The sequence below is a fragment of the Chiloscyllium plagiosum genome, chromosome 17 (genome assembly GCF_004010195.1).
Source record: "Chiloscyllium plagiosum isolate BGI_BamShark_2017 chromosome 17, ASM401019v2, whole genome shotgun sequence".
NCBI classification, from domain to species: Eukaryota; Metazoa; Chordata; class Chondrichthyes; order Orectolobiformes; family Hemiscylliidae; genus Chiloscyllium; species Chiloscyllium plagiosum.
In genome coordinates, this window is record NC_057726.1 from 50,008,161 (window position 1) to 50,035,683 (window position 27,523).

The following is a 27,523-nucleotide window of genomic DNA, read 5'->3' on the forward strand; positions in this document are numbered from 1 at the left end:
ACTCATTATCTCATTTCTGAAGGCTTCCCATTTTCCAGCTGTCCCTTTACCTGCGAACTTCTGCCTCCAAATCAACTTTTCAAAGTTCTTGCCTAATACCATCAAAATTTAGATCTGGTCTATCTTTTTCCATCACTATTTTAAAACGAATAGAATTATGGTCGCTGGCCCTAAAATGCTCCCCTACTGATACCTCAGTCACTTGCCCTGCCTTATTTCCCAAGAGTAGGTCAAGTTTTGCACCTTCTCTAGTAGGTACATCCACATACTGAATCAGAAAATTTCTCTAAAAATGCTATCAAGTGACAGAGCAGAAAAGGCACGTGTTAATCCTATGCCTTAATAGCTTAATCACTATTAATATACAATTTGCCTTAATAGCTTTTGTTTTGCAAGTGGAGAACACAAAGATCATTTTAATTGTGAAAGTACGAAATCTACATTGTACTTAAATCATAATGAAAAGCGGACTTTGGCTTCAATGACTTCTTGCCAACCCTGTGGCACTTTCCCCCACTACCCCAGAAAAAAAAACTATAAAAACTCATTAATGCATCTTTAAACTTTTATTGTTTGGCTATACAAAGCATACAATTTTATACTGTTGCAAGTTTCAAACTTGCTCTATTAACTAAGTACATACAACTCTTTTAGCCTCACAGGAGGCCTTTTCAAAACTTTTTTTCTGCTGATATTGCACTTTGCATTAAGGCACAGGGAAAATAATCATGGATAACAAGTTTTAGTGCTCCAACAGCAGATAGTTCATCACTTAGCCATCTTAAGAGTAAAAAAAATATCCTTATAGCTTATAGGCATATACAAAAAACTTCTATTGCATGCATTAAAGGCATTACCTATAAGCAGCATTCTTGTATCATACAAATAGTTTAACATAAACACTGCATGCATGTTAGGAATGGCGAGTCTACATGTGGCTCTGAAGCTACTAGGTTTAAATAAAATATATAACTTAACTACACAGTTAGCATCGTCAAGTTTTGTAAGTCATTTCCACATCAGTATAAAGTCAAAATCAGAAATGCTAGTTGGCAGTTTAAAACAAAAAAAAGAGGTTGATGCAGAATATTGCAGTCTATTATGGCTTTTGAGTTAGTGCACAACCCTTTGGCAGCAAGGGGGTGTCCGACACATGCAGTTTCCTCTTTTGTCACGCTCTGTACAAGGCCACACTCCTTTTTTTAAATATATATAAAGGAATGATCATCTCTTTCCCGTGGGTATGAAGGCTGGTGAGTCATTGTGCAAGTCTTACACCAATTGGAGGTTTACACACTCATGACCAATAAGTTGCCCATTCTTTTCTGACACTGCTCGTGTAGCCATCTCAATGGTTGGGAAAGTCACCAAAGCTTCTCCACTGGGCTGGCCAGCAAAGTTATACAGAACTAAGATTGCGTCTGCAGGAAGCTGAGGACGAATGAAAACACAATGGTTAGAAATAGTTTGATGTAAAGTTAATGTCTTTTGAGTACCTTCTGTATTTTGATGGAGTAACATATTTTAGTCAATGACCTCCAAGTCAGCATATTGATTTGTTCCATTCAGCCAGGAAACTGCAAAATATTTCACTAAATGTAAATTGTACTGTCACAGCATGGCTGTGAACCAAAGACAAAATTCAGTGTTCTTAAACATAAGGCATCTCTTGATGGGTTTTCAAGCATCTTTAAGAAAAATCAAGATTAATGCAGGACATTGAATTTGAGCTGTTAAAAATCATAAAAAGGTCAAAATCCCCAGATCTTTAGCAATTGGGAGCAATGGGAGGGCTGAAACTGGTGAAAACTAAGGGCATGATTTGTTCTACATTACTCTGTAGAGCTAAAATTACAGAGCGACTTCTCTGTAAAAGATGGATCGAGAATGTTACTCCTTCCTGCTGACAAATAATCTTTTATTGATTCCACATAGTTACATTTCTTAAGTTCAGCAAAATAGCATTTTTTTTCCCCTTCATTATAAATTACATCTTCCTTCATTCAACCTGGTCTGGCTGCCCTTCACAGCTTCGTGTGCTTGGACTTCAAAAGCTCCAAAAGGAACCATCGTGATCAGAGGATTGGATCATTTTATACATATTCTGGATACTTGCAATCCAGTCATGACAATTATCTAGCTGCTTGAAGGAAAGAAATTTCTGGAAGAAAGATTAAACTTGTGTGGAAAGAACATTAAATATGTTATGAAGTGATTGCATTACTGCAGTGAGTGAAGAACCAGCATTACTGTAGCCATGCAAAGAAAAGTTTAAACCTTTTTACCCCTTGTGAAAGGCACTGCAACCGCCACTGCTCAAAAAAATGATGGGTGCAACCGCCTCACCCATGCATTTGTAGTTCATCATTGGAAGGGGGTCAAGAGAGATGATAGTAGTCCCAAAGAGGAGGTGTAGAGAGAGAAGTAAAAATCCCAGTTCTGAAACACCACTTGAGGTCACTCGAGAGTGAGGCCTGGCCATAAAGCCAGCTGGGAGGTTTCTCTCTTACCTTGTTGAAATTTGTAAAGACGGTCATCTACAAACAGACCCACTCTTTGGGTGCCTGAAACATACTCCTTGCTTGTTCGTTCATCTGAATAAGGCCGCTGTAGTCATCAGGTGTATACTACAGTACAAGTTTGAATACATACATCAGTCAAAAGGAACATTGCTAGGTGAGTTTATGCTTCACCACAAATTCTTAACCTGGGCATTGGTAACTTGGCAAGAGAGAACTTTAACTTTTACAAACCATGAAATCAATTAACAGCCCTTTGACTGCAAGACTAAAGGTATCAAGAATTTAAAAATAAAAACTATAAAGACAAAAACACAATCACATCCGACACTCCATTTATGCATATCCTCATGCACCTTGTGTATTACAAACCCATGGCCAATGACATCATGGAAAAACAGGTTACAATAAAGCTGATCTTTACCTAGTACACCAGCCATATTAAAAAAGGTCACAGATGCAGTACATGTACGGTGTTGCCCTGTATAATTATGTAAACCTATCAATATTAAGTATTGATGAAGCTGGATAATTTGATTATAAGTGAGATCAAGGAATATAAACAAAGACAATGAATAAAACATTCTTTAACTTACTCATTAAAAAATGGCACTGTACAGAAAATTCCATTATCCATGAATGTTCAAACATGGGTACTTGATCAGAGATCCTGCATCACTTCCTAATATATTTAAAAATCTTAATTGATAAGATGCAAGGACTTTGAACAGTAAAATGTAGATAGTGAACTAGAGAGAGAGAAAAAAAAATTTATGCTCTTCATCTCAAGAGGAAAAAACAATTGTGTGGGGCTAGAAACAGATGGGATTAGAAAGCAGTTAGCCTTTTCTGGTTTCCTAGATTATACAATCTACTTTCAGAGATGTAAAAGTAAAAACTCTCCTGCCAGTTTCCAAAGATTCATATTTTGGGAGAAAATTGCTTCAGGCATCTGAAGCAAAAAGACAAAATTACAATAAAAGCAGATGTGTACCTTCACAAACTCAATGCAGTCACAACCTGTTGTTGAATCATTAATTTTGACTTAGACCCATCCACCATTTTATAATAAACCATTATCTGGTGACTAATCCTGCCCAGCAAAATACTCTAGATTAGATTGGCTAGGCTGTGCAAATATTTGCATATTACCAGACCTGCTTGCATAGAATGCAATTGTAAAAAGAAGTGTTTTTTTTGTGGGAGAGGACGGAGAGAGAAGGAAGAAAAGCAAGGCAGAAAAGGATAGGCAGGAGTATAAAAATGTTAGCTAGAAACCACCCAGATAAAGGCAACCAAAGAATTTTTTAGTTAAAAATGCGTAAGGGAATTCAAATACTTGACTGCCTTAATGACTCATTGCTCCTGCATGTTTATTGCACTGCAATCTCATTTTGTGCACAGTCCAGAGACATACAGAAAAAAAACTTCTGCACCATTTCAGGATTTTAATCTGAATTGCAAATGTAGATTGACTAGATTAGTTAGTTTGCCTTTCCTACAAACAGCCTGGCTGGTCTATTGCAGATCTGTAAGGATCTAATCCAAACCATTGAGTTCTACCAACCGTCTGAACTAGGGACTTTAATATATAAAATGGAAAATATTTCGCAACGTTAAATAATAAAAACAGCTCTGTTCAACCAAATCCAGAAAAGGCATACAGACCGACACAACTCAAGTTCAAAAGAATCCAAGGCATATAGATTGACTGGTTTTATAATCAAGAACCCTCTAGTATGGAGAGGTACATGTTGCACTTTTCAGGAGAGGAGATTGAACTCAGCAAAAAGGAAAAACAAGATGTTTGCATTCTGTTTCAGACATCAGAGACTGGGGAGCAGGAACTAAGAAAATACCACACACTCCCAAGAGGAAGATGGAACATTGTTTTTAAATTAAAATTCCCTTGCATACTCATAGGAAAATCCTACAGCTCGTCCTGAAAATGGTGCATTTTGAAAAGAAAACCCACCTGGGCATACAATAAGCAAAAACTGGGTCAAGCCAAACCATGGTTACTAAAATCCTTACTTGGGACTAATTGATCAAATCCACTAACAAAATGGCTTCCACATTGTCCTTGCTCTCCTTAGTAAACATTTAGATTTGAAGAAAGTATACAATATGTGGACTGTCCAAGATTAGCTTTAACTCTGCTTGGTGAGTTTTACCAAAATATATATGCCTCAAGTAATAAGACAAGCAGAAATGAGCAGATCTTCATAATTAAAGTGGTCAGAAAGATAAAGAAAAAAGGTAGCAAAAGCAGTAAAGTATAATAAATTACAAACAGTCAAGAAAGGAGCAGAATGGATTCCAGCATATTTAAAAAGACAAATTCACTTTCAATTTGGTTTTCTTTGAAAGGGAGAACACTTGTATATTTACTATTGGGACAGTACATTTCACTGCCATATTACAATGATATTTATACTATTGCAGGTCTGGTATTACTGCGACTGCTCAGTAAAGTGCTCACACATGCAGTACAAAAGCCCCATGAAACCAAACAGGACTCTAAAATGGGGAGCAGGGAAGAGGAGGAAGGGGGTTGGGGTGGACAAAAGAACCCAAGGACCACCACCATCTCATTTCTCCCAGGAGATGGCAGAGACCAAACTCCCACTAAATTACATCACCATCGACACCTGTCAAAGTCAATCCCCACAGAGAGTGCAATGTAAACAGTACTCCCATTGTCACACGGCCATACCAAGCTAGAGATGGTCCAAAATGTATTCACGTTAAGATCAGCACGTCATTCAACATATCCAGGAGAGCAAGAGAAATGGAACGCATGAGGAAAAAAATTGCTCAGTTAGAAATCCTTGGGCCTCAGCAAACCACAATATACACACAGACACAACAGAGAGTTTTACTGCAATCCTGATAAAAGAAGGCAGATATGCTGAATATCCTCATATCAAATTTTCTTGCGCTGGATAGGAAAAGATCACCAAGCAATATAAAGTGCTGAGCTTTACCTGATATCCCTGGAAGAAGCTAAGGATGTCTTTTGTTGCAATGTTGTAAGGCAGACCCTGCATGCGAACAAGTGCTCCAGGTTGTGGTATCACAGCATGCGTTGCAGATGTGGCTGCAGCAGCAGCAGCCATGGCTGCCTGGGGAGCTGCAAAGTATCCTACTGTAGTTGGAGACACGGGAGGGCTGGAAGGAAGGTGACAAATCAGTCCAAACACTCTCAAACATAAATCATGACAGAACAGCTCCATGGCCTTAGCTTTATTGTCAAGCATATTTGCACACTAAACAATAACAGAGACATCAAACATTTTTGAGCAACAAACAAGCACTACGAAATGGCACTGAAACATTTACCTTGGATAGTAGGTTGTGTAGTTCATGTAAAGCTGAGTGGCGGTTGCCTGAGCAGGATAATAGGCGACTGCAGGTGGCGGTGGTGCTGTCCGTGTTGGAGCCAGAAGGGCTTGGGGTTGATAAAGCGCTGCTTCAGCCGGTATTACAGCAGTACCAGGTGAGAATGTTGGGTACGTGGGCGGAGAGAGGCCTACAAGATGGCAGAGAAAGGAACAACTAAGTATAAGCAATGTGTTCAATCACCTGATGTGCAAGCATCCCAAACACCGAGTGCATAATTAGCATTCGAAGTGTTCAAGGTGCCTGAACACTACAGGCAGCCATTGCACTGTTGCCAATGACTGACTACCTTCACTCCAGTTCTGCCTTCATGCATTTCCTTCAAGTTGATTTGGCACATTGCTTATCCCTGGGTTTTGAAAACTGTACAGGTTTATAAGTCAAATGCAAACTGAACATGTATGACACCTTGGATGTTAAGCAGAGACACCCCAATGTAATCTCCAACACACTGGCAACTCCATTTCCAAAGTTGGAAAATCCTATTACCAGGCAGACCTACTGCAGAGCTCCAGAAAGTATGCCAAAAAGCAAAAACAAAATGCCCAGTGCAACTGTCCAATTTTGCCATTTGGTGAAGGGGAAGAATGGGCAGTGGAAGAAAAACAACAACAAAAAAAAATCAAAACCCTCATTCAATCTCAAGCCTTGATTAATGAATTACTGATCACAGCAAACCAGGTAAGGATGAAGAGATATCAAAGCCCCAGCTTCCACCTACCATCATTTCAGCCTTTAGCAGCAAGAGAGCATCAGAAGTCAAAACTTACATGGTAACTTACATGGTGGCGGAGACAAGCCACTACGATTTAAAGTGCCACCCATTAAAACATAGCTCATTTCATCTCCAGAACACTGAAACACTTCCACATATCTGTCCTTCATAGTCTTTTTGTGACATTTCTGCGCAACCAAGAAAGCACGGTCTGCAGACTTCATCTGAATAAAGGCATCACCCGAGGGCCGGCCCTGATGGAGGTGGGTGGGGGGGGGTTGGGGAGAGATTCACGGAGAAAAGGAAGACAGCATGGGGAAAAAAAGAAAAAAGTAGTTGTTATTGGAAGTTCAAAACATTTTAAACAAAGCAAATGCACATATTAAGGACAAACTCTTACATTTAGAACCTTTTCAAACAGCACTGCCAACCCCAAATTGATTGGAAACTACATAAGGTTGTGTGCACGAACCAGACCATTGCAGAAGTCAGCCTCCCATCCATGGACTCCAGTTATACTCCTTGCTGCTGTGGCAAGGTTGCATCAAAGAATCCCCCCACCATGGCAATGCTCTCCGACAACCTCTTCTGTCAGGCTGAAGATACAGACACACACAGAGACACTAGCAGATCCAAGAACAGCTACCGTTATTAGACTGATGGATACACTCCCCAACTTCAAATAATGATCTTGTTAATGTTGTTCTTGCCTCATGCATATCCTGCGTGGTGTAACCTGTATACATCACACTGTCCAAACTTTTTTTTAAAAAACCCTATGATTTGTATGTCCTTGCTTACTATGATCTGCCTACACTGCTCAAAGTTTTGCACTGTACTTAGGTACACATGACAATAAATCAAGTGGCTTAGCTTGAAATCACATGTATGATGCTGACCAACTTGAAGATGGTGCAAAGAACAGGGTGCACATCTACAAGTCACAGGTAACAACTAAAACTAAACTTATTCCAATTTCACTGGGAATTTATATTTGAAGACTTTCATCTCCTTTTACTCAGGAGCTGCATTTCAAGGAACAAGAAAATGAAAGTCACAAGACAGTGGCATTTGTTCAAGTGTTCATGGTGTTTTCTTATCCCCACTTACTGACTGCAAAGAGCTTCAGGCATAGTCAGATTTATCAAACACCAGTTAAACCAATTCATAGCTAAACTAATAAATCGAAACTTGTTATACTAGAGACACAAAATTAATTTTAAAAAAAATGACACTTAAAAATCTTGAGTATTAACCAATATTAATTCTCTCAATTTGACCAAACAAAATCCTTATGTACAAGCTTTTGTTTTCTATGAAGTACTCCAGGTTTGTTCCAATTGCTTCTAAAATTGCAATTTTAACAATTATTTTGAAAGCCTAAGCAGCAGCTAGTATCACCTGTTTTACTAAAATCGGAACTATGTACCTCAACACTTTCTGGAGGACAATTTTTGGAATCTCAGCTCACGCTACACAATTACTTACAAACGTTATAACAGAATTATGTGAACATCTGAGATTGAACGGCCCTAGACAAAGCAGGAAGTGAGTAACAGGCTGTATCTCAAATCCTCAATGCTTCTTGCCAACAGCATGGTGCCTACAGCTAAAATAGGAAGAGAGAAAAAAAAAGATCTGCCTCAATTACTCCCCTGCCTAAACAAGTCTGGGCTCAGGTTAGTCTTCGCAACATTTGTTTGCTCAGTGCCTAATTCATTAATCCATGGACTTAAGGTTTTCATTAATAAATAAGAGCAGATTGAAAAAAAAAAGTAATTTTATGCAAGAAGATGTTTGTTCCGAAACTAGAATAGTGGACTTAAAACGACAAGTCACAGTTACGAGCTCCACGTTACGGAATTATATATTTATATCGCCATGCTTGGTTTTAAGGAGGTGGCCTGACTGGGTTTTGACACAACATGTTTTTCAACACAGAACAGTGAACATCAATGGAGCTCAGGCATGGGGAGAGACAAGATAGAAAACAGCCAGCAATTCCTTTCAAATGCATTCTTACTCTACATCATGATTGACTCACTTCTGCAATAGTTACGAACAGCAATCCCCAAGTGCACATAAATGCATAAAAATTAATTTGAAGCCACTAGAAATAGAGAGGTTTGAAATCCAACTTCTTTCAAAAAAATCTCTCATATGTGAGCAGAGACTACACGAGGGTAATTCTGGTCCAAATTATAGAAAACCGTAGAGCTTTAAAAAGGAGACTCAGCACTAGAGAGGCTTTAAAATATCCTACATGCACACACACCTCACATGCAAAGTTCAAACACTCCCAACTTGCAAATCACCAAAGCTTAGCAGACTAGGAATCACAACAGGGATATGTGTTGAAGACTTTAATATCACTGCCCCAACTTGCTCCCTCTCAACCTCCTGCCCAAGCAACAGGTGCTGTCCACAAACCAAACAAATGCTAGCAATCTACATTATATGGAGGTCAGCTTGTTAACGAAGCAAACTAAAATAGATTCAAACTTATCATAACAGTTTGCACACCTGAAATAAGAGGCTGCCGGGTTTACAGTTTTGCACTGATATGCATTCTAATCAGGTTAGAATCCCTGAGAACTTAATGGTATCTAAATCAAATGGGTAGCTTAACAAACGTTATTTTATCCAATTCTAACCAGAGATTTTCATTCCCAAAAAGGACAAAGAGCTTGCATTAGAAGCAGCAGACTGCAAGTTACCTGTTGATTTAGTACCATGTGAACTCCATGAGGTTTTATATCAATTGTAAATTCTCCCATGAAGTCCAGAATATCTTCAATGGTTGCTGTATAGGGAAGGCCCCGTAGACGAACACAATCTCTCGTATGTCCAGTGGCAATGAATGGCTGAGGTATCACTGGGATGATAGGAGCTGGGAGTGTCGAAATTAGTGGTGTCGACATATACCTATTTAATACCTAAAGCATAAGAAAAAAAAAGCAGTTGGAGAAGTATTAATGGAAGCAAATTTCACAATCATAGTATCGTTGTAATCTGCTCCAACACACAGTCACTTACAGGGACATTAAAGCCACATTTAGACTTCTGCTATGAAACAAGGTAAAAGATTGAAGTGCAAGGAATAACAGACAACTTAGAATCACAGAAAGAGCCTCCTTTAGACTGTAACATCCCACTTCGCTGGGGACTACTGAACCCTCATTCTAAACTAAGCATCAACCTCCAAGTACCTCATCCTAATGTTACAACTGCATTGTAAATGCAGCTCCAGAGGGCTGGTTAAATGAGTACAAGGAAATACTTAGCTCTTATGATATTGGAGAGATTAGTACAGTACAGTGTAAATGCTATAAGAAGTCTATGTTACAATAATACCAGGCATCACATTTCTTTCTCAAACCATTCATATCCCTTAGTTCAAGGAGGCATTGTCTTTGTATTAAACTAGTCTCACATGCCTGCTCCTGCCAAACCATTCCTAATTGTGTGTCCATCCAAATCTCTGGGCCAGAAGGTCAAATTCCACCTCGGGACATGACAAAGCCAGAAGTGACACTGCACATCCACTGACAGCAGCCATAATTACAGGAAAGGCTGTCTTTACAGTATCAAGACTTAATTTTACTTTCTATTTAAAAATGGCTTGTTGGCACTTCTAATTTAAAAGTCTCAACACTCTACACCAAAGGTGAACTTTATATTTTTTTTTCCCTGGAAGTGTTGACCCTAATTTGCATGGTTTAAATACTAAGCCTTCAAGTAATATTCTACAACAGATCAACTTCAAAAAAGTTCAAACTGTGGGACTAACTAGGTCACTCTTTGAAAAGACCGGCATAAGCATGATTGATTAAGTAGCCTATAACGGGCCTAAGATTCTCAGGTTTCAAACCAAGGTTAGTCAGTACCAGAACTGAACAATTTGGAGCAAGAAAAGCAGAATGAATTGGAAACGAGACCATAAAATGACAATTATTCATTCATTCCAACATCACAATCCCACACAAAAAGCCAAATAATGTTCAGTGAAATGGACTACACAATGGTGATAATACCAACCTGCTGTACTTCTGCTGCAGTACTCCTGAATAGTTCAATGTAACGCTTCCCCAATATCTCCTTATGTTTTTTAAGTGCATTTTGTGCAAATTCTTCACAGGCAAACAACACAAACGCATCCCCAGTCGGTCTTCCATCGGGGTATTTAACAAAGAGGAGTCCTTCCTTGCCACCTGTAACAGGACACTCATTTCCAAAGAAGCCCAGGACATCATCGACCGTGGCTGTGAAAGGTAGTCCACGCATTCGTATTATAACTTGGTTCTCCTTTGACAAGAATTGGGCGACTTCATTCGAAGTACCTGCATTTAAAAGTAACCTTTCAAAATGGTACACTGACTAGACTACCACCCTCCCATTCTCAAAAAATAGAAAATATCTATGAATACAGCAAGGACCAGAGATCAGTTAAATACACATGAATTATTTAGTTCAATAATGAATAACAAATCCAAAAGAACAAACCTTGGAGTAGATTACAATGGTCATTTCAATCTCAAAATAAAATTCCTTCATCTCAAAATAAGTTTACTAATAGAGATTTATTGAAACCAGCTGCCCAATGAGATCAGGTTTAACAAACCTTGGAGTAGATTACAATGGTCATTTCAATCTCAAAATATTTTTTTTTTTTTAAAATTCCTTCATCTCAAAATAAGTTTACTAATAGAGATTTATTGAAACCAGCTGTCCAATGAGATCAGGTTTAACCATAATGAATGAGGAGAGACAGAGAAAGTAGCTACTTTTAGAATGGTATTGACTGGACTGTTGCTTCATAAAATTGGTCTCTCGGGAGCCGTCTATCATGGCAAAAGATCAGAAAGATCAAAAAAAACTTCTTAGCCAGAGATATCTACCGCCGAACTTACAGAAATGTACAGTTTGGGTGCTCTTACAATATTAAGAGTTGATTTTATTTGCCCATTTTGCTACATTAGGGATTAAATTAATCATTTCTTCTCTCTTCCCACCCATGTCCCCTTCATTTTACAAATGAGGTTGAGCAGCACATTAATTGGCAGTCACCTACTTCAGCTGGAAAAGGAGCATTAAAACCAAACAGGTGGCTGCCATCTTGATTTCCAATTCGAGAACCCTCACCCAAAGTAGAGGATAATTTTTGTAATATTACGGATGATCTGGAACTAAGTCAACATGCACAGATTTAAGCATTTTAGGACAGAAGGTACTGAATATCATTACGGTAGCAATACACACCCCATGATTATACTGGAATGGAGAGAGGGATTCACCGTGAAAAAGCCCTTAGAGTTCAATTCTGAGCTGGCAAGCACGTTTTAAGACTCGGTTACCCAAACAGTGCAAAAATGCAGTGTGTCACAGGGTTTCCTCAGGAAGACAGGGTCAATGTTTCGGATGCTTACCCAAACTGGCAGCATCTTCAGGAGGCAGGACTAATAGGTTGGCAGAATTCCATCCAGTTCTCTCTGCAAGTGACCTCTACATTTCCAGTTACCAAAACTGCAGAAGTGAGGTGCACAGATGTTGAATGATGTTCGCATTAACAGAACCAGTCTCTATGTTCAGGTTCCACTAAAGGCAAGTGCCTACAATGGAGTTCTAAATACCTCATTTTTATCCAGAGCAGCTTCCCTAGTTTGCTGCTTACATTAGCTCTTCGCCTTTTCCCACCCTCACAAAACAGGTAAGTGTTATCACCACTGTTGGCAGGGACAGATTCCCATTCAATGGAGATGTTCCCGATCCAAGGACCTTTGATCTTAAATTAGAGAGGACGCCTCATTCAGCCACAGTTAGAGTGATGTGGCACACCTACAGATTTCTAGGGTCATGGAATTCATGAAGCAGAGTTGTAACAGGCTCTTAATCATTAACAGCATGCACCAGCCTGTACAATCTTCAAAACAGATTCAAGGATGGGAGAAATGGGCAATGTGATTAAACACCACTGGTCCCCTCAGCTTGATTCTGTTTAACAACACATTGTAAAAATTGCCCATTGGAGATTTTTCTATTTTTTAAAAACTTACCTCCGGCAATTTTTAAGAATTCTTCTCCAGTAGCCTTGTACACCTGAATGGAAATTAATTTCCATATCATTAATTTTTTTTTGAAGGTTTGCCATTTTAAGTGAAATTTTGAAACGTTGCTTCTCATTTGTACCCACCTCAATGTATCTACTCCCCATGTGGTGTTTGTGCCTCTCAAGCGCAAGGTCCCGATGTTCAGGATTGATGAACCTGACAAGTGCTTCACCATTTCTTCTTCCTTGGGAATTGAGGCACAGTGCCACTCCACCTCTACAATAAAACAAGGAAACTTCTATTATGCATCCATTAGTGGCAACCACAAAGCTGAGCTTTCAATCCACGCAATACTTAACATTTTGCCTCTTCAAAAATCAATATAAAAACAAAATTCAGTGCTTTACTCTTGATTCACCTTTACAATATGCAATTCTTGCAGGACACCTCTTGATGATCAGAGACATATTTGTGCAAACTGGTGAAGGTAACATCAGCTCTACTGCTTCCCCTTACAGTTAAAGGTTTGTTGAGAGCGTTAAAATTGGCACGTGAACAGTTTTTGACAGAATATGAGAGAGTAATGGTTGTTGAGAGGAGAGAATCATTACATAAACAAGATGCCAGGCTAAGAGACCTGGTGATAAAAATACTTTTGATTCACCACTTGTATAGACTGGCAGTAGAGTCCCAGGGAGATGACTCACACCACTTTTTCTCCAAAAAAGAATTAGAGTAGGACATATATGTTTCTAGCTTTTAGGTCTATGTTCTGATTTCAACCAAACACAACCATTTCCTAGCCAAGAACACATATCTATCTATCTTATATATCTGGTCTGACAGTATTGTTTTTATCATCTCCACCTGAAGGATTGCTTTCTCTTGACCAAATCTCAGAAGCAATAACTGACAATAGCCTCTGCACCTCGAGCAATGTCTGTTTCTCAGCCCCACACAGCCATTTCTGGAATCGCTATCATATCAATCCTGCTGTTCATGGCAGCAGCTCATCACTAGCTTCTCAGGGACAGGCAATAAGTGCTGGTCCAGCCAGCCAAGTCCATATCCCAGGAAGGAAGGTTTTTTTAAAGATACAATATAGCAGTCTATCAAAGCCAATACCAAAGACCATTCTTGATCTCACATTTTCCTTGACCAGTTTATCTTGAACCCACTCTTCAAACCACATAAGATCTGCGCACTCAGGCAATTTTTTTAATGCACATGACTTGGTCTATTTAAACCCAGGGGCTTTGCTTTCAAATTTGTCCTCTCCTATCCTGAAAAATCTTGAAGTCTTGGGATATCTGACAGCAACCCTTTCTTCTGTAAATAAAAAGGAATATATAAAAACTGAGAAAATGGCAGATTCAATCCATCCATTGCCAGGAATAAATGACAGGCATCGCAACCTACAACTGCTGCCCCTGAAGACGCTCACCAGAATTGTTTGAATCTGTGTTGTCAGAGAATACAGTGGAATTTTCCTCCTTGTTTACTTTTAATTTCTGTCATGAATAAACTTTTGCTTTGTTTTATCATTAAACAAAGATTGCATAGATGCCCACTTTTGTTCGAAGCGAGGATTACTTTGCTAAAATAAGTGATCTATCTGGCCAGGCTCTGGTCAAGAATTCAACTTGTCCAGCACGAACATCAACTGGATATTTCCCCATAACAGCTGGGGCCATAAGATCATCATATTATGACCCATTTAACAGTTCTACTTCTATTCAAGGAGGTAAACAGTTTTGAACAAAAAATAAAGTTCTAAAGGAACATGTATAATTGGTAGGAAACCCATTAAAGTATTTGATGACAATTACATTTAACAAATTGAGCCATGCACTCATTTTAACTTAAATCTACAAAGCATTCACAGACTAGGCTCTTGTTCAAAAGTACACTTACTTGGCTATGTTTAGTCCTTTAAAAAATCTTGCAATATCTTGGTCAGATGATTGCCATGGTAGACCTCTGGCCCTAATGACAGTTTCACCATTCACTCCTTCAGCTTTGCTACTGTAAAAGAACATTTAACAAGATTTTATCCATTACTATTATTTGTGAAAAGTGACTTTATGTAACAGTTCAAAAAGTTTAAGTACTTTGCAGAATGTAGTTTCTTCCTTTTTACCCACTTTGCAGATAGTACTACTAAAAGTAAATTAAGTAACTTTATTACTCAATATATAGGTATTGTTTTTCCACTTATCATTCTCGAACTACAATACAATGCCTTCTAAATACCAAAGCACTACTTACCACGGACCCGTTTCAAACTTGTACTTGACAGTTTCAAAGTTTTTGAACACATAATCTAAAAGAGAAAACGAAGTTAACTATATGCCAACTGATTACTGTTGAAAGACTTTGAATACTGAATTTAAAAAGCTCTTACTGTAAGGTTCGCTTATTAAGCTTAAAATAACTGCACCCATGGTAATAACTTCAAACACACCATATTCATTGGCTGTATTATCTGTGCTTAATTCCAAGTCTGTACACAACATTAAGGAAATTTCACTGTCAGAATCCTCCCAACTTCCCATAACCTTGAATCTTGTTTGATTTTTTTTAAAGTGGAAAAAAAACCCATGCATTACTTTAAGTGCAGAAGAGGATGAAGGGGCTGCATCAGGGCATACATGCTCCCGTAAGACATTAATCAAATGTCCCTTTTTAGGCAGAGGCTACAGAGGAAAATGAGAAATGTTGACTAAAAAAAATTGATCAAGAAAGATTCCTGAACTGCTGCACTAAAGCTTCCAATATCCTTATGCACACACGTTGTGGATGCCGATTTAGCTTTTTCAATTACACCCGTATGGTTTAGCTGTATCATATATGCAAAACCAACCAAAACAAAAATTAGGTTAATTGTGGCTTCAGTTGCCAAAGCCCAGGATCTGGATCGATAAACCTCTGCTTACCTCTCCTCCTTTAAAACTCTGTAAAGGACACTTCTGATTATGCTTTTATCATCTTCCCCCAACTTTACATATGCCTCGGTGTCAAACCTTATTCGAGAACGCTGCTGACAAGTGTCTTGCAATAGATTACTACAATAAAAGTGCTTTTATCTTGTGTATTCACAGGGTGAGGGTATCCCTAGCTAGGCCAGCATTTATTGCCCATCCCTAACTGCCCAGCATCAACCATTTCACTATTGGTCTGGGTCATATGTAGGCCAGACCAGGTAAGGATGGTAGTTTCCTTTTCTTCGTGACATTAGTGAACCAGGTGAGCTTTTCTGACAATTGATCAATGAATTCATGGTCAGTACTAGACTCAATTCCAGATTTTTCCTTACTGAATTCAAAATTCCACCAACTGCTGTGGTAGTATTCGAACCCAGAGATTTCGGAACTTGACTTGGACCTCTGGATTAATAAGGAGAAAGTGATGACTGCACCACACTCTCGTTTCTGGATCAACAGTCCAGTGATAATACTACTAGGCCTTCAGCGTATCCTTATATTGAAGTGATTGTTATTATGGAGCCCAGTAAACGTGCATCCATCTTTAGATCAGTGATCTCTAATCAGAACTGCAAACAGAGGCAAATAAAGTCCAGGCACTTGACAGATGGTTAGCAGGAAGGAAGGATACATTCTGCCATTGAACTGTTGGAGTTTATGGAGGCTGCATTTGGACAACATTTGTGAAATTCCTTCTGCAGGTCATAAAACGAGTAGAAACAGTCAGGAAGCACCAAATTCTACAAAAGATAAGGAAAATGGATTAAGGTTAAAGTTCACAAATATTCACGACTAAAGTTTTCAAAAATAATGCCGTTTATATTTCAAAGTAATCTTCTCGTAACATAAAAGATAAAGGTTGAAACCAGATCCACAGATATCGTTGCAACATCAGCACTAAAGTAACCTCAATTACTAACTCAGCTTGAGCGTAGTAAGACTGCAGCAAATCACAAATGAAAGCATAGGGAAGCAATTCTAGATGTTACAATTAAGTACCAGAAATATTCAACTACCACAGTTGACTCAATAATTCAGCAAGTAACAAGTATAGGCAAAATTCCAACATACTTCCAATAAAAACCAAAAAAAACCAAATGATTGCTTAAAAAAAGAACGAATGGATTATCGAAGTCATTAACTTCAAGTTGTAGTTGATGAAGACCATTTTTGTCCTTCTTTAAGCAATTTTTAATAGACATTTATGAAATGAGGACAAAGAATTATAAATTCTTTGAGGACTGCTGAAGCGATAAGTACTTATTCATTTAATCAATAATCTGATCCAGGCACTCCAAAGAATCAGCCTGGACTCAAAATGTTAACCATTTCTCTCAACATATGTTGCCAGACCGGAGTTTCTCCAGCGTTTCCTGTTTTTCTTCCTCCCAGATTTTCAGCATACCCCCAGAAAATATTCGGAGTTTCTGGGTTAATAATCCAGTGATTCGGCATGCTTGAAGATCCTGGAAGGCACTTATAATAATATGTTGTTTCTCTCTTTCTGGATGTATTTGAATTATTTTATCTATTGGCAGCAGACAGCTGCTGCAGGCTTCGAATTGACCAGGTCACATTAAAAATCTTTAGTGTGAGATAAAGATAACCCAGGTAATTGCAGGTGTCACCTGTATCAAAATTGTACTAAAAATATAGGGATTAGGGTATTATCCAAGGCAGAGCTGAAGGAATAGAGTTAGAAAGTAGAGATCCCATGCGTGAAACGTCCCACACTGCTATAAAGAACAATCATGGATATAATGGAATTACTGTTTGGCCATCCAGAAAAGCCTTCAGTGAGATAACAAGTCTAGTCAAAAAAACCATGGAATGATAAAGGAGATCTTTAGTATACCATTCATAGACCATCCTCTTAGTTCAGACCAAAAGAGGTAGCCAGGGGCACCTACATGGGCCCCAGCTATGCCTGCCTCTTCATCAGGTACATGGAACAGACCCTCTTCCGTAGTTACATCAGCACCATTCCCCACCTTTCCCTCCACTACATTGATGACTGTATTAATGCCACCTCGTGTTCCCACAAGGAGATTGAACAGTTCATGAACACCTTCATCCTGACCTCAAGTTCGCTTGGACCATCTCAGACACTTCTCTCCCCTTCCTGGGCCTCTCCACATCTATTTCCAGCGACCGACTTAACACAAACATCTACTTCAAACCCAAAGATTCCTGCAGCTCCCTGGACTGAACCCCCTCCCACCCCTACCCTCTTGTAAAAAATTCTATCCCTTACTCCCAATTCCCCCATCTCTGCTGCATCTGCTCCCAAGAGAAGCAATTCCACTCCAGAACATCCCAGATGGCCTATTTCAAGGACCACAATTTCCCCCCCACTGCATCTCCTCCACTTCCTGCACCACCGCCCTTGAACCCCACTCTTCCAACTGCAACGAGGACAGAACCCTCAGTCCTCACCTTCCACCCCACCAACTTCTGGATACGATGCCATTTCCGTCACCTACAGTCAGACCCCACCACCAGAGGCATATTTCCCTCCCCATGCCTTTCAGCATTCTGCAGGGACCACTTCCCTCAGTGACTCCCTCGTTAGGTTCATGCACCCCACCAAAACACCCTCCACTCCCGGCACCTTCCCTTGCCACGACAAGAGGTGTAAAACTGTGCCCCCACCTCCATCCAAGGCCCCAAAGGACCCTTCCACATCTGCCAGATTTTCTTGCACATCCAAACACCTCATCAACTGCGACCATTGCTCTCAATGTGGTCTCCTCTACATTGGGGAGACAGGACACCAACTTGTGGAACATTTCAGAGAACATCTCCTGTACACACACACCCAACAACCCCATCGCCCTGGGGCCAAACTCTAACTCCCCCCCTCCAATACTCCAACTCGGCACCACCTTCTTGAACTGTCCGTCTTCATTCCCACCTATCTGCTCCACCTTCCTCTCTGACCTATCACCATTACCTCACCTGCATCTACCTATTGCCTTCCCAGCTACCTTCCCCCAGCCCCACCCATTTCCCCATTATCTCTCAGCTGCCTTGGGTCCCCCCCAGCATTCCTGAAGAGCTAATGTCTGAACTGTCGACTTTCCTGCTCCTCGGATGCTGACTGATCTGCTGTGCTTTTCCAGCACCACCCTCTTTGACACACGTCCTCTTAGTAGACCATTACATTTGTCGCAAGACCCCATTCTTTTCCCATCGTCCTACAAATATTGCTTTCCATTCAAATATTTATCCAAGTCCCTTTTGAAAGTCACCAAATCTGCTTCCACAACCATTTTAATCAAAGCATTTGAGATTACCCTTATCTTAAAAATCACATTGGCAATCGCACTTTTGCGCTGCATCCAAAATCCATTACTAGTCTTTCTGTCATGACAATAGTTTCCACTCATTGAACACCATTATCAAATTTCTGCTCAAGCTTCTCAGTTCCAAGGAGAACAGACCCAATCCCCTCAATTTCATGCCATAACTGAAGCATCATTCCTGGTACTTTTTTTTAGTAAACCTCTTCCCTAACTATTCCAAAATTCTTCCTAAAGTGTGGTTCCCAGAACGGAGGAGTAGTCCAGTTGCATATTTAGAATTATAATTAAAACGCAATGAGTGCAAAACATTGCTTTTAAAAAAAAAGAGGCAAAAAGTCAAAAGAAACCAAACTCTGAAAGGGAACACCGATTTATGCAGGATAGGAAGAGGGTGCTGATTGTAGGGCCAGGGTTGGCATGAAGATGCAACAGGATCCAATAACAATCGATCGTAGCTACCTGAATAACCTCAGGCCAGGAGACAGATAGGCAGAGATTGACAATGGCAATTACGTCAAGGCAACCCCAACACCAGCCTTTCTCAACAAGAAAGGATTTGGTGTACACAATGCCCTCGAGAATGAGACTACTGCTGCTGCCCTTGTATAGTAAAGCCAACTGTGCTGTTAGGGAGAAACAGGTTTTTGACCAGGCAACAAAAACAGAATCATGATCTACTAAACTGGAGGAGGAGAACTTGCAGGTGATTTATCTATTGTTGTTCTAGGTGCTGAATATCACATGTTTGTTAAGATCGGTAGAATGGTAGTACTGCAATAACTTGTCAAAGTCCACCATGCACAAATGGCAAAAGGAGTGAATGTTTAAAGTGGTGAATGGGGTGTCAATCAAGCAGGCTGCTGTGTCCTAGATGGTATTTTCGCTTTGTTGGAGCTGTACTCATTCAGGTAATTGCAGCATAATTCCATCACAACGGTGGAAGATCTGAGTGTCAAAAGGGGAGAATTACCTGCCTCAGAATTCCAAGCCAGTGGTTGGAATGGTTACTCCCAGACATTACAGTCAGAGATTCAGCAATTGCAATTGAATGTTATGAAGAGATGGTTAGATTCTCGTTTTGAAGATGTCCATTGTCTGACACTAAAGCTGCATAAATGCCACTTGTCACTTATAGACCAAAATCAGAATACTGCCCATGTGTTGCTGTACGAGAGACTGATGGTATCATTATCTGAAATGGTACCAATAGAACTGCAATCAGAACGTCCCATCTTCTCCATAATATTATGCTGTTCTTTTAGAATGCACTGGTTAGACATACTTAGTTTTAACATGAGGCAGCCACAATCCAATGCTGTGACTAATCAAAACTCAGCCTATCAAATCCAATTCCTGGAGCAGCAAGCCAATTGGCTTCTATGTGAGATGCTCTCTCATTAGTATTTAAGGCATCTTGTAAACCAGGATGTCATGGCAGATTAGAAATAATTATGATATTAGACAATTCAAGGAAAGGAAGCTGGATCTGTGGGTTCAATAACTACCAGCACACTCAAACCCAGCCAAAAACTGCAATTGTTCAAAGATTATGCCAAGTGCTTATTTTCTCTTTTTGCTTTATTAAAATTAACTTATCTAGACAATTTGGCTAAGTGCACAGGATTGGCCAGTCTCACCACTCACGCTTCAGTCTACTCAAACTTCAAGTGACCCTCAATCCACCCAAACCACGTTGGCCCAAGCCACCTAATGCGGCTGACCCAAGACGCAGCGCAGCCACAGTATTGAGTACAGGTAGTTCTTCAATAACGCGATGGTTACGTTCTTGTCCGACGCCACGTTATAGAAAAATCACACTTTAGAAACTGCTCAAAATAGTGGCGACATAATCGCGTTACAGCCAACACGTTTTAAAAGTTTGTGCTTTAGAAACAGCGTTCCCAATTCACCATTTGCGTTACAGCAAACTCGCAGTAACGAACATGCATTATAACAGAATGACCTATATTTTATTTCAAGCTAAGTTCATTACTTCAGTTTCTGGATGAGTGCAATTTAAGATAGATCCAAACTGAAAATTTCATGTTTGGTTCAGTAGAGATTATGTTCACACCAATTTATTGCCTAAAGGTTGAATAGTTTGACCAATAAAACATTTGCAATGTTACAGCTGTCAAATTTCTTTACCTTTTTGGATGCTTCTGGGTGTAGAACCTGGCGAATGAGTAATTGGCCATCAGTACAAAGACAATAAGAACTCCTCCCAAGTGCTTTCAATTCACTGGACAAAACCTGGCTGAACTGAAAAAGAAAGAAGTGATTCATATGTTTATTCCATGCATTTGCAATTATTTGTTCACACCTTTGTAGAGAATGTGGGAGGAGTCCTGATAGCCTGACAACATTTAAACCATAAATAGTTGCATTGGCAAACATTCATAAATGATTATTGCTTCCCAGGTCTCAAATGTTCAACTGGAGAATTTCGAAGGCACTTACAAAGAGTTTGTTCAGACTGTAGACAGTTGAGAGACATCGAGAATATACACAGAAATTCAATTTTAAAATAAAGTGAAACAAAGTTTTAAGTAGCTGAGAGGCATCACTTGTAGCTAAATTCAATTTAGCACTTTAAATCTGAGACACTGCAGTGCTCTTAATCCAACTCATCAGTCCACTAGCCGACCCACAATGGAGACTCACACAGACTGTCCCAGAAATATGGGACAAAAGGTGCCACAGGATCATGTCAAAACAAGAGTCACATGATCACCGTCACAAAAAGTGATAAAAATTTTAAAGTGACGCCCCCTACGGAGATATCAGGACAAGTTATCTAAAACACAATCAGCGAGAAAAAGTTTTCAAAGGCGATAAAACTCAGCGGGTCTGGTAGTGTCTGTGGAGAGAGAAAGAGTTCATGTATCGAGGCCAACATGACTTGAAGAATCGTTCCAGACTTGAAATATTAACTGTGTTTCTCTCTTCATAAATGCTGCCAGACCTGCTGAGTTTCTCCAGCATTCTGTAGGTTTCAGATTTCCATTATTTGGAGCATTTTGCCTTTTACAGGTACACACAGACCGGCAATAAAGACAAGCTGGGAACACCAGAGTTTGGGACACAGACATGACTGTTCGTGGAGTAACTAACACTGGGTTTCAGAATTAGTAGCACAGGAGTCATGGAGCTGAGAAGCAGAGGTATGGTTAGAGGTAAACAGCAGCAAGGCCTTTGAGGAATTTGATAAAAGTAGGATTTTAAAACTCGGAGATAGTAAGGACTGCAGACGCTGAAAGTCAGTCGATAAAATGTGGAACTAGAAAGGCACAGGAGGTCAGGCAGCATCGGAGAAGCAGGAAAGGCAATGTTTCTGTTTGGGACCCTTCATCAGGACTGAAGCTGAAGCTAGAAACTGAAGGTCAGCAAAGAGATGAAGAATTTGTCACAAATTAGGATCAGGCAGAGTTCTGGGAGTTAGAATTGGATCGTTCAGTTTGCAATGGGTGGAAAGGATGATCAAGAGACAACTCCCATACCTGTAGGCATGTTCCAATTTAAAATTAGACACAAAGCTTACATACCTTTGATAGCCATACATGAACGACCACTGCATAATGAACATTACATTTCTTAAATTGGTAAATCAAACATGTAAAAAATATTACACAAAGGGCATCCAAGTAGTAATACAGAACAAGGGTTTTGTATGCAAAGATATGTGCAAGCACCAAGTATTTAAACTCTCACCACTCCCAAAGTTTGCTTATTTGGCAGGTCCAGTGTCTGTGGCTGGGGTGTTGGCAAGTAATGACAGAATGTCAAATTGTCAAAATCATTGATTTCTCAGTCAGCTTTACACCTCCTCACTCAGCTTTACACAGTAGTGTACACAAGACTGCTGTTCTTTGATTTCAAGACTTGAGATTATCATCATTAAAGGATACAATTCCTTTAAAATGTGCCCCACAAGATTTATCAAGTTATCAATTTTGAATTTGCTCTAACATTTGCAATAACATATCATCATTTCTGACCACAAAAGCACTGAACCTGAAGTGCTCTCCCCTAACAATTATGAGTGGCTCCACCAAGTCTGCAAACATCAAGTGGTTTGCACTGACAGCAGAGTCAGAATGACAGTCACCTGCATCAGGAACACAACACCCTAAATGTCACTCTGACTTCACCAAATCAAATTCTTTACAAAACAATGAAACTCATTTATTTTCACAAAAAAAAAGAGGAAATGAAACAATTTGTTTTCAACCAAGTCTACAGCTCCTAGCTTTTTAAGTTTGGAATGGGAGCTTTGTACAGGCAATCTGGGTGGGAAAGGGTTAAAAGGAAATACAAAGTTTTAGAAGTGGAAATACTAGTTTGGCAACTTTGTTATTGCTTGGACCACAAGGCAGACTAACACGTTTGACCACTTAAAGACAACTAATCTTCCATCAACAATTCACATTACAATCCAACATCCCCAATGCTCAAATTACTCCTAGTTCAAAACACTTCTGTATGAATAAAAAAAACCTCATTACAAACAAGCAGAATGTCAGAAAACAGCATTATTAATTGAAAATACTTACAGCATAATTTAAAATTCAAATGCACTTGTACTTTACTGTGTCTCAACAAACCACCTGGCCAAAACTCATTCTCCATAAATTATCCACTTCAATATATACCTCTAGCAACAGTAACCTTCGGTCTACCTCAAGTGTTATTTATAAGCCCAGCTGATAGAATTAGCCTCCAAATCAGGAGATTGTGGGTTCAAGACTTAGTCCAGATTTGAACATAAAGATCTAGGGCAAAACTCCATTGCAGAACTGAACGTGCTGCAGTCAGAGTTGCCAATCCTTTGGATGAGATATTAAACCAACACTCTGCTTTCCAGGTCAGTTGTAAAAGATCATGTAGCATTAAAAGAGCAGAGGAGTTACTCCAAAGTGTCGTGGCTACTGTTTATCACTCACTCCACATCACTGAAGTAGATTGACCAGTTATGATGGCAATCCTGTTTGCCAGAGTTTGCTATGTGCAAATTGATTTCTATTCCCTAACTTTACAAGTGACTATGCTGCAAAAGTTCTTTATTGACTGTACAGCATTATGACCTTGGGATCGCCCAAAGTCAAAGAGTGCGATATAAATGCAATTTTTTTTTGGTTTATGAATAAAGCAAGACCTTATCTATTTTCAGTTGGAGGCTGAAAACTAGAACTTAATAAAATATGATTTTAAGTTCACTTGGTCAATCTTGTACAGAAAGAGCTAAACATCAATCTCTTATTGATCTCACCAGAACCATGGTGGTGAAGAGGGGAACAGAGAAAAGACTCCAACTCTAGTTTAAAAGGAATTAGCTAGAATCACAGGGAAACTGAAATAGCATGGTCAAAATGCTTCAATTTTCCCTTATTTCTTTCATTAAAAAAAATGTAAGAAATGACTATGGACAAGGAGATAATTTCACTAATTTATCAAATATAAGAGAATAAAAACTAAGCTCACTGTTGGGGTACAAGACTGTCACAACAGATCTCAACTCAGAACATCAAAACTATTTATTTCATTACAACTGCTGCCATACCTGATGGGCATCTCCAACAGGCAAATGAGGTGGTTGAACAATCCTTCACCCACATCTCCATTTAGCCACATTTCAAAAATGAGTTTTGACAGTCTTTAAATTGAAGACCAGCTTGGATTAATAAAAATGGACCTAAATTTGAAACCATTTCTAAAACCTCTTGTCCATTCCTTGATAGCTTACTGGACTTCTGCATATGGATCCTAGAGGTTGTGGAAGGGAAGAGATCTCTTTCTGGAACTAAACCCTCCAGACTGCAAGAGTTGTCAATGTGCCTGGTTGCTTTAGTAGACATTAAGGCTATATCAGTTTTTCTTTGACTAATTAATACTTTCTTTTGGACATTCAGTCGAGGGCTCCTAGACAGTGACGCGACCAAAGGAGCAGACTTTCCTAATCTGCAACTTAAAATATATTGGCAAACCAAAAACGACAACATGACAGCACTACTCAAAAACACGAAATTACATTTTGACTCATTTGATAAACTTGAACCCATCACTTCCATTCTGTTAAATACTAGTTTGTTTGTTGCATTACAATAAAGGTAGCACTCTTTTTATGTGGTGGCGATGGAGGAGGTTGGGAGGGGCGAAGAGGATAAAACTAGTAGTAATTAAATGAAGAGGGATTGACAACAGATCTATTTACTGGAAGTAGCAAAATTCATGACCACTAAATGAACATGCTGATATCCACAGAATGTGCTATCTGTACATATGATAATAAAGACCAAATCCTGCTACTCATGTTACAGAACAGACTGTATTCATTGAACCAATTAAACATATCGATTTTAAATCAGAAACTTGGTTGGGGCTGGGGAAGAAAGAGTTCTTGAGCGTTCAAAAGGTTATGGGCTATTTACAGTCCATTCCTTTATAACTCAACTTTACAAGAAAACCTTGACTGATGCCTCACCAGCACAGAAGAATGACTTTACTGTGTTAGATTGATTACATTTAGAAATTAACTTTGAGGTAGTCTCACTGCCCACATCCAAACCCAGATCCAAGTTTTCTTAAATTTAAAAGCAAAGAATAAGTTTCCAAAAATTAATTAAAATTTTGCTAAACAAACTGTCAAAGATGGGAACAACTTAACCTCTGCCTCCTGTCTTACAAAGTGTAAAAGTGCTTATTTAAAAAAAAAAATCCTTATTTCCCATCCAGCTGTTTCAGGTCAGATCAGGCACAGGTGAATACAGTTTAGCATTGGGCTAGGCAGTATTCTCTTATTGGGGCTCTTGTGGTGCAGTGGTAGTGCCCCTGCGTCTGAAGCATGAGGCCTGCTCTGGAGTGGTGTCATAGCATCTCTGGTCAGTTGGATTAGATAATATTTACAACTTAAATTCTGGGCCTGGCACGGAGTTGGAACATGTTCACAAAGAGAGGTCTCAAGTTTGATCCAAATTGTTCAGGGCCTTGAAATCAAAGCTGATACAAAACATGAACGCTTCCCCACAAGCTAAACGTCACAAATATATTAAGTCCACATTTTCAATCCGCTGAACTTTAGCTGGATTCTAAGACGCTGTATTTCTGCAAGAAGGCTCGACTGCAAAGGAGACCTGGCTCCTGTAGGATTCAGGTGAGTGGCTGCTAGGGAGCAGCACCGCTTCCTGGATTTGAGTAACTGTGTTTCCGACGGTGATCTCCCATTTATGCGTCCCCTTCCCCCTTAAGTGTATAGGAAGGGAGGAAGGTGGGGATACTCTTAAAGACCTCACACTGTGTGCTTGCTCTCCCAAATCCCCATTCTGCGAGGTGGTCGCGTAGTAAACTAAGTTTGAAAACTTAGTTTATTTCCTCCACACTAACGCCAATCTCCCCTTTACATTGCTCGCTCAACTCTAGGCTGTCGGCTTTCACCAGCACTTTGTGGACTTCTCCCACCTGTTTGGGGGGGGGGGGGGGGGGGGAAGAAGGGAGAGAGAGAGAGACAGGGGCAGCAAATGTCCGTGAAACGAGCCGTTCACAATCAACACTTCAAGTAGCAGAGTTAATGTGCGGACAGGTCTGTGTACGAATCGAAAAAGGCAGAAGACACAGAGAGAGAGAGAGGGAGAGAGAAGGGGAGGGAGGGGGGTTTGGAAAAACAGGTCGATTGCATACCTTCTTGTTGTGTAGATCCACAACTTGCCACACCAAGAGAACTAGTTCCCTTTCATCCGAACCAAGTTTAGCCCCATTTGCACCAGCTGTTGCCCCAGACAAAACCACCAGAGAATCGTGCGAAGCCGTCATGACGGAGAGCTACAACAAGCAAAGCTTAAAACACAAGGAGAAAAAAAGTGTTCACCTTTCCAGTGATCACCTCTACCGGTCTTAAAGAAAGATTTTTTTTTACAAAAAGGGAAGGGAAGATAAGAAAGTCTCTTTTCCCTCTCTCTCAAAGAGCCAAAGTGTCTCTTCGAAGTCTACCTGGTCCTAACGTGTTGGTGGACTTGCTCATTCACGAGGCGAAACTGACAAAGCTGGTCTCTTTCACTCTGACATGGGGAAAAGCGATGGCTGCTTTCTGTCCTCATTTACCTGCCTACAGATCAGACCATGTGACAAGCAAAGCAGCAATCGCCAGGGAGATTCCATTGGCTTGTTGGAAACAAAAAAAAAACAGGAACGTGGCATTGCATGTAATGGAACAGCCCAATCCGGCACTTCACCTTTCACTGGCTGTGCAATCAAGAGATAGTTAAACACATCACCTTAATCACTGGAACTGTCTCATAGGTAGGGTGTGCCTCGGAGAGCAGGCCATTTTTGATATTTAAAATCTTAACATACTCACTAGACCCCCCCCCCGTTGCTCAAAGTATCTAAGAGATAGTTGTCTCTTGTGTTTTTGCTTTTTATAGTGTTTCATATTTTAGAATCTCTAGTCAACAAACTTTAAAAGGTTAATGGTTGAGTTCCTACGTTTATTTCAAATGCTAGAAAGCACTAACATCCTAAGCTGGTGTTTAAACCAGTGGCCGGGTGTTGGCACTGA

The 27,523-nt window shown here is 39.7% G+C and overlaps 1 protein-coding gene across 1 annotated transcript; it reads right to left on the reverse strand.

Annotated features, from left to right (window-relative positions):
* Nucleotides 1-551: 551 nt before the first annotated feature.
* Nucleotides 552-27,330, reverse strand: esrp2 (epithelial splicing regulatory protein 2). The gene is made up of 16 exons (XM_043707529.1): nt 26,647-27,330; nt 26,343-26,427; nt 22,684-22,778; nt 21,121-21,234; nt 16,299-16,407; nt 15,088-15,186; nt 14,952-15,006; nt 14,598-14,708; nt 12,827-12,959; nt 12,690-12,732; nt 10,675-10,976; nt 9,354-9,572; nt 6,692-6,890; nt 5,862-6,051; nt 5,507-5,690; nt 552-1,431 (listed from the first exon to the last, which is right to left on the reverse strand). Exons 1-16 carry the CDS (start codon nt 26,776-26,778, stop codon nt 1,273-1,275), a joined length of 2,229 nt encoding a protein of 742 aa, XP_043563464.1. The 5' UTR covers nt 26,779-27,330; the 3' UTR covers nt 552-1,272.
* Between the last annotated feature and the right edge of the window lie 193 nt (nt 27,331-27,523).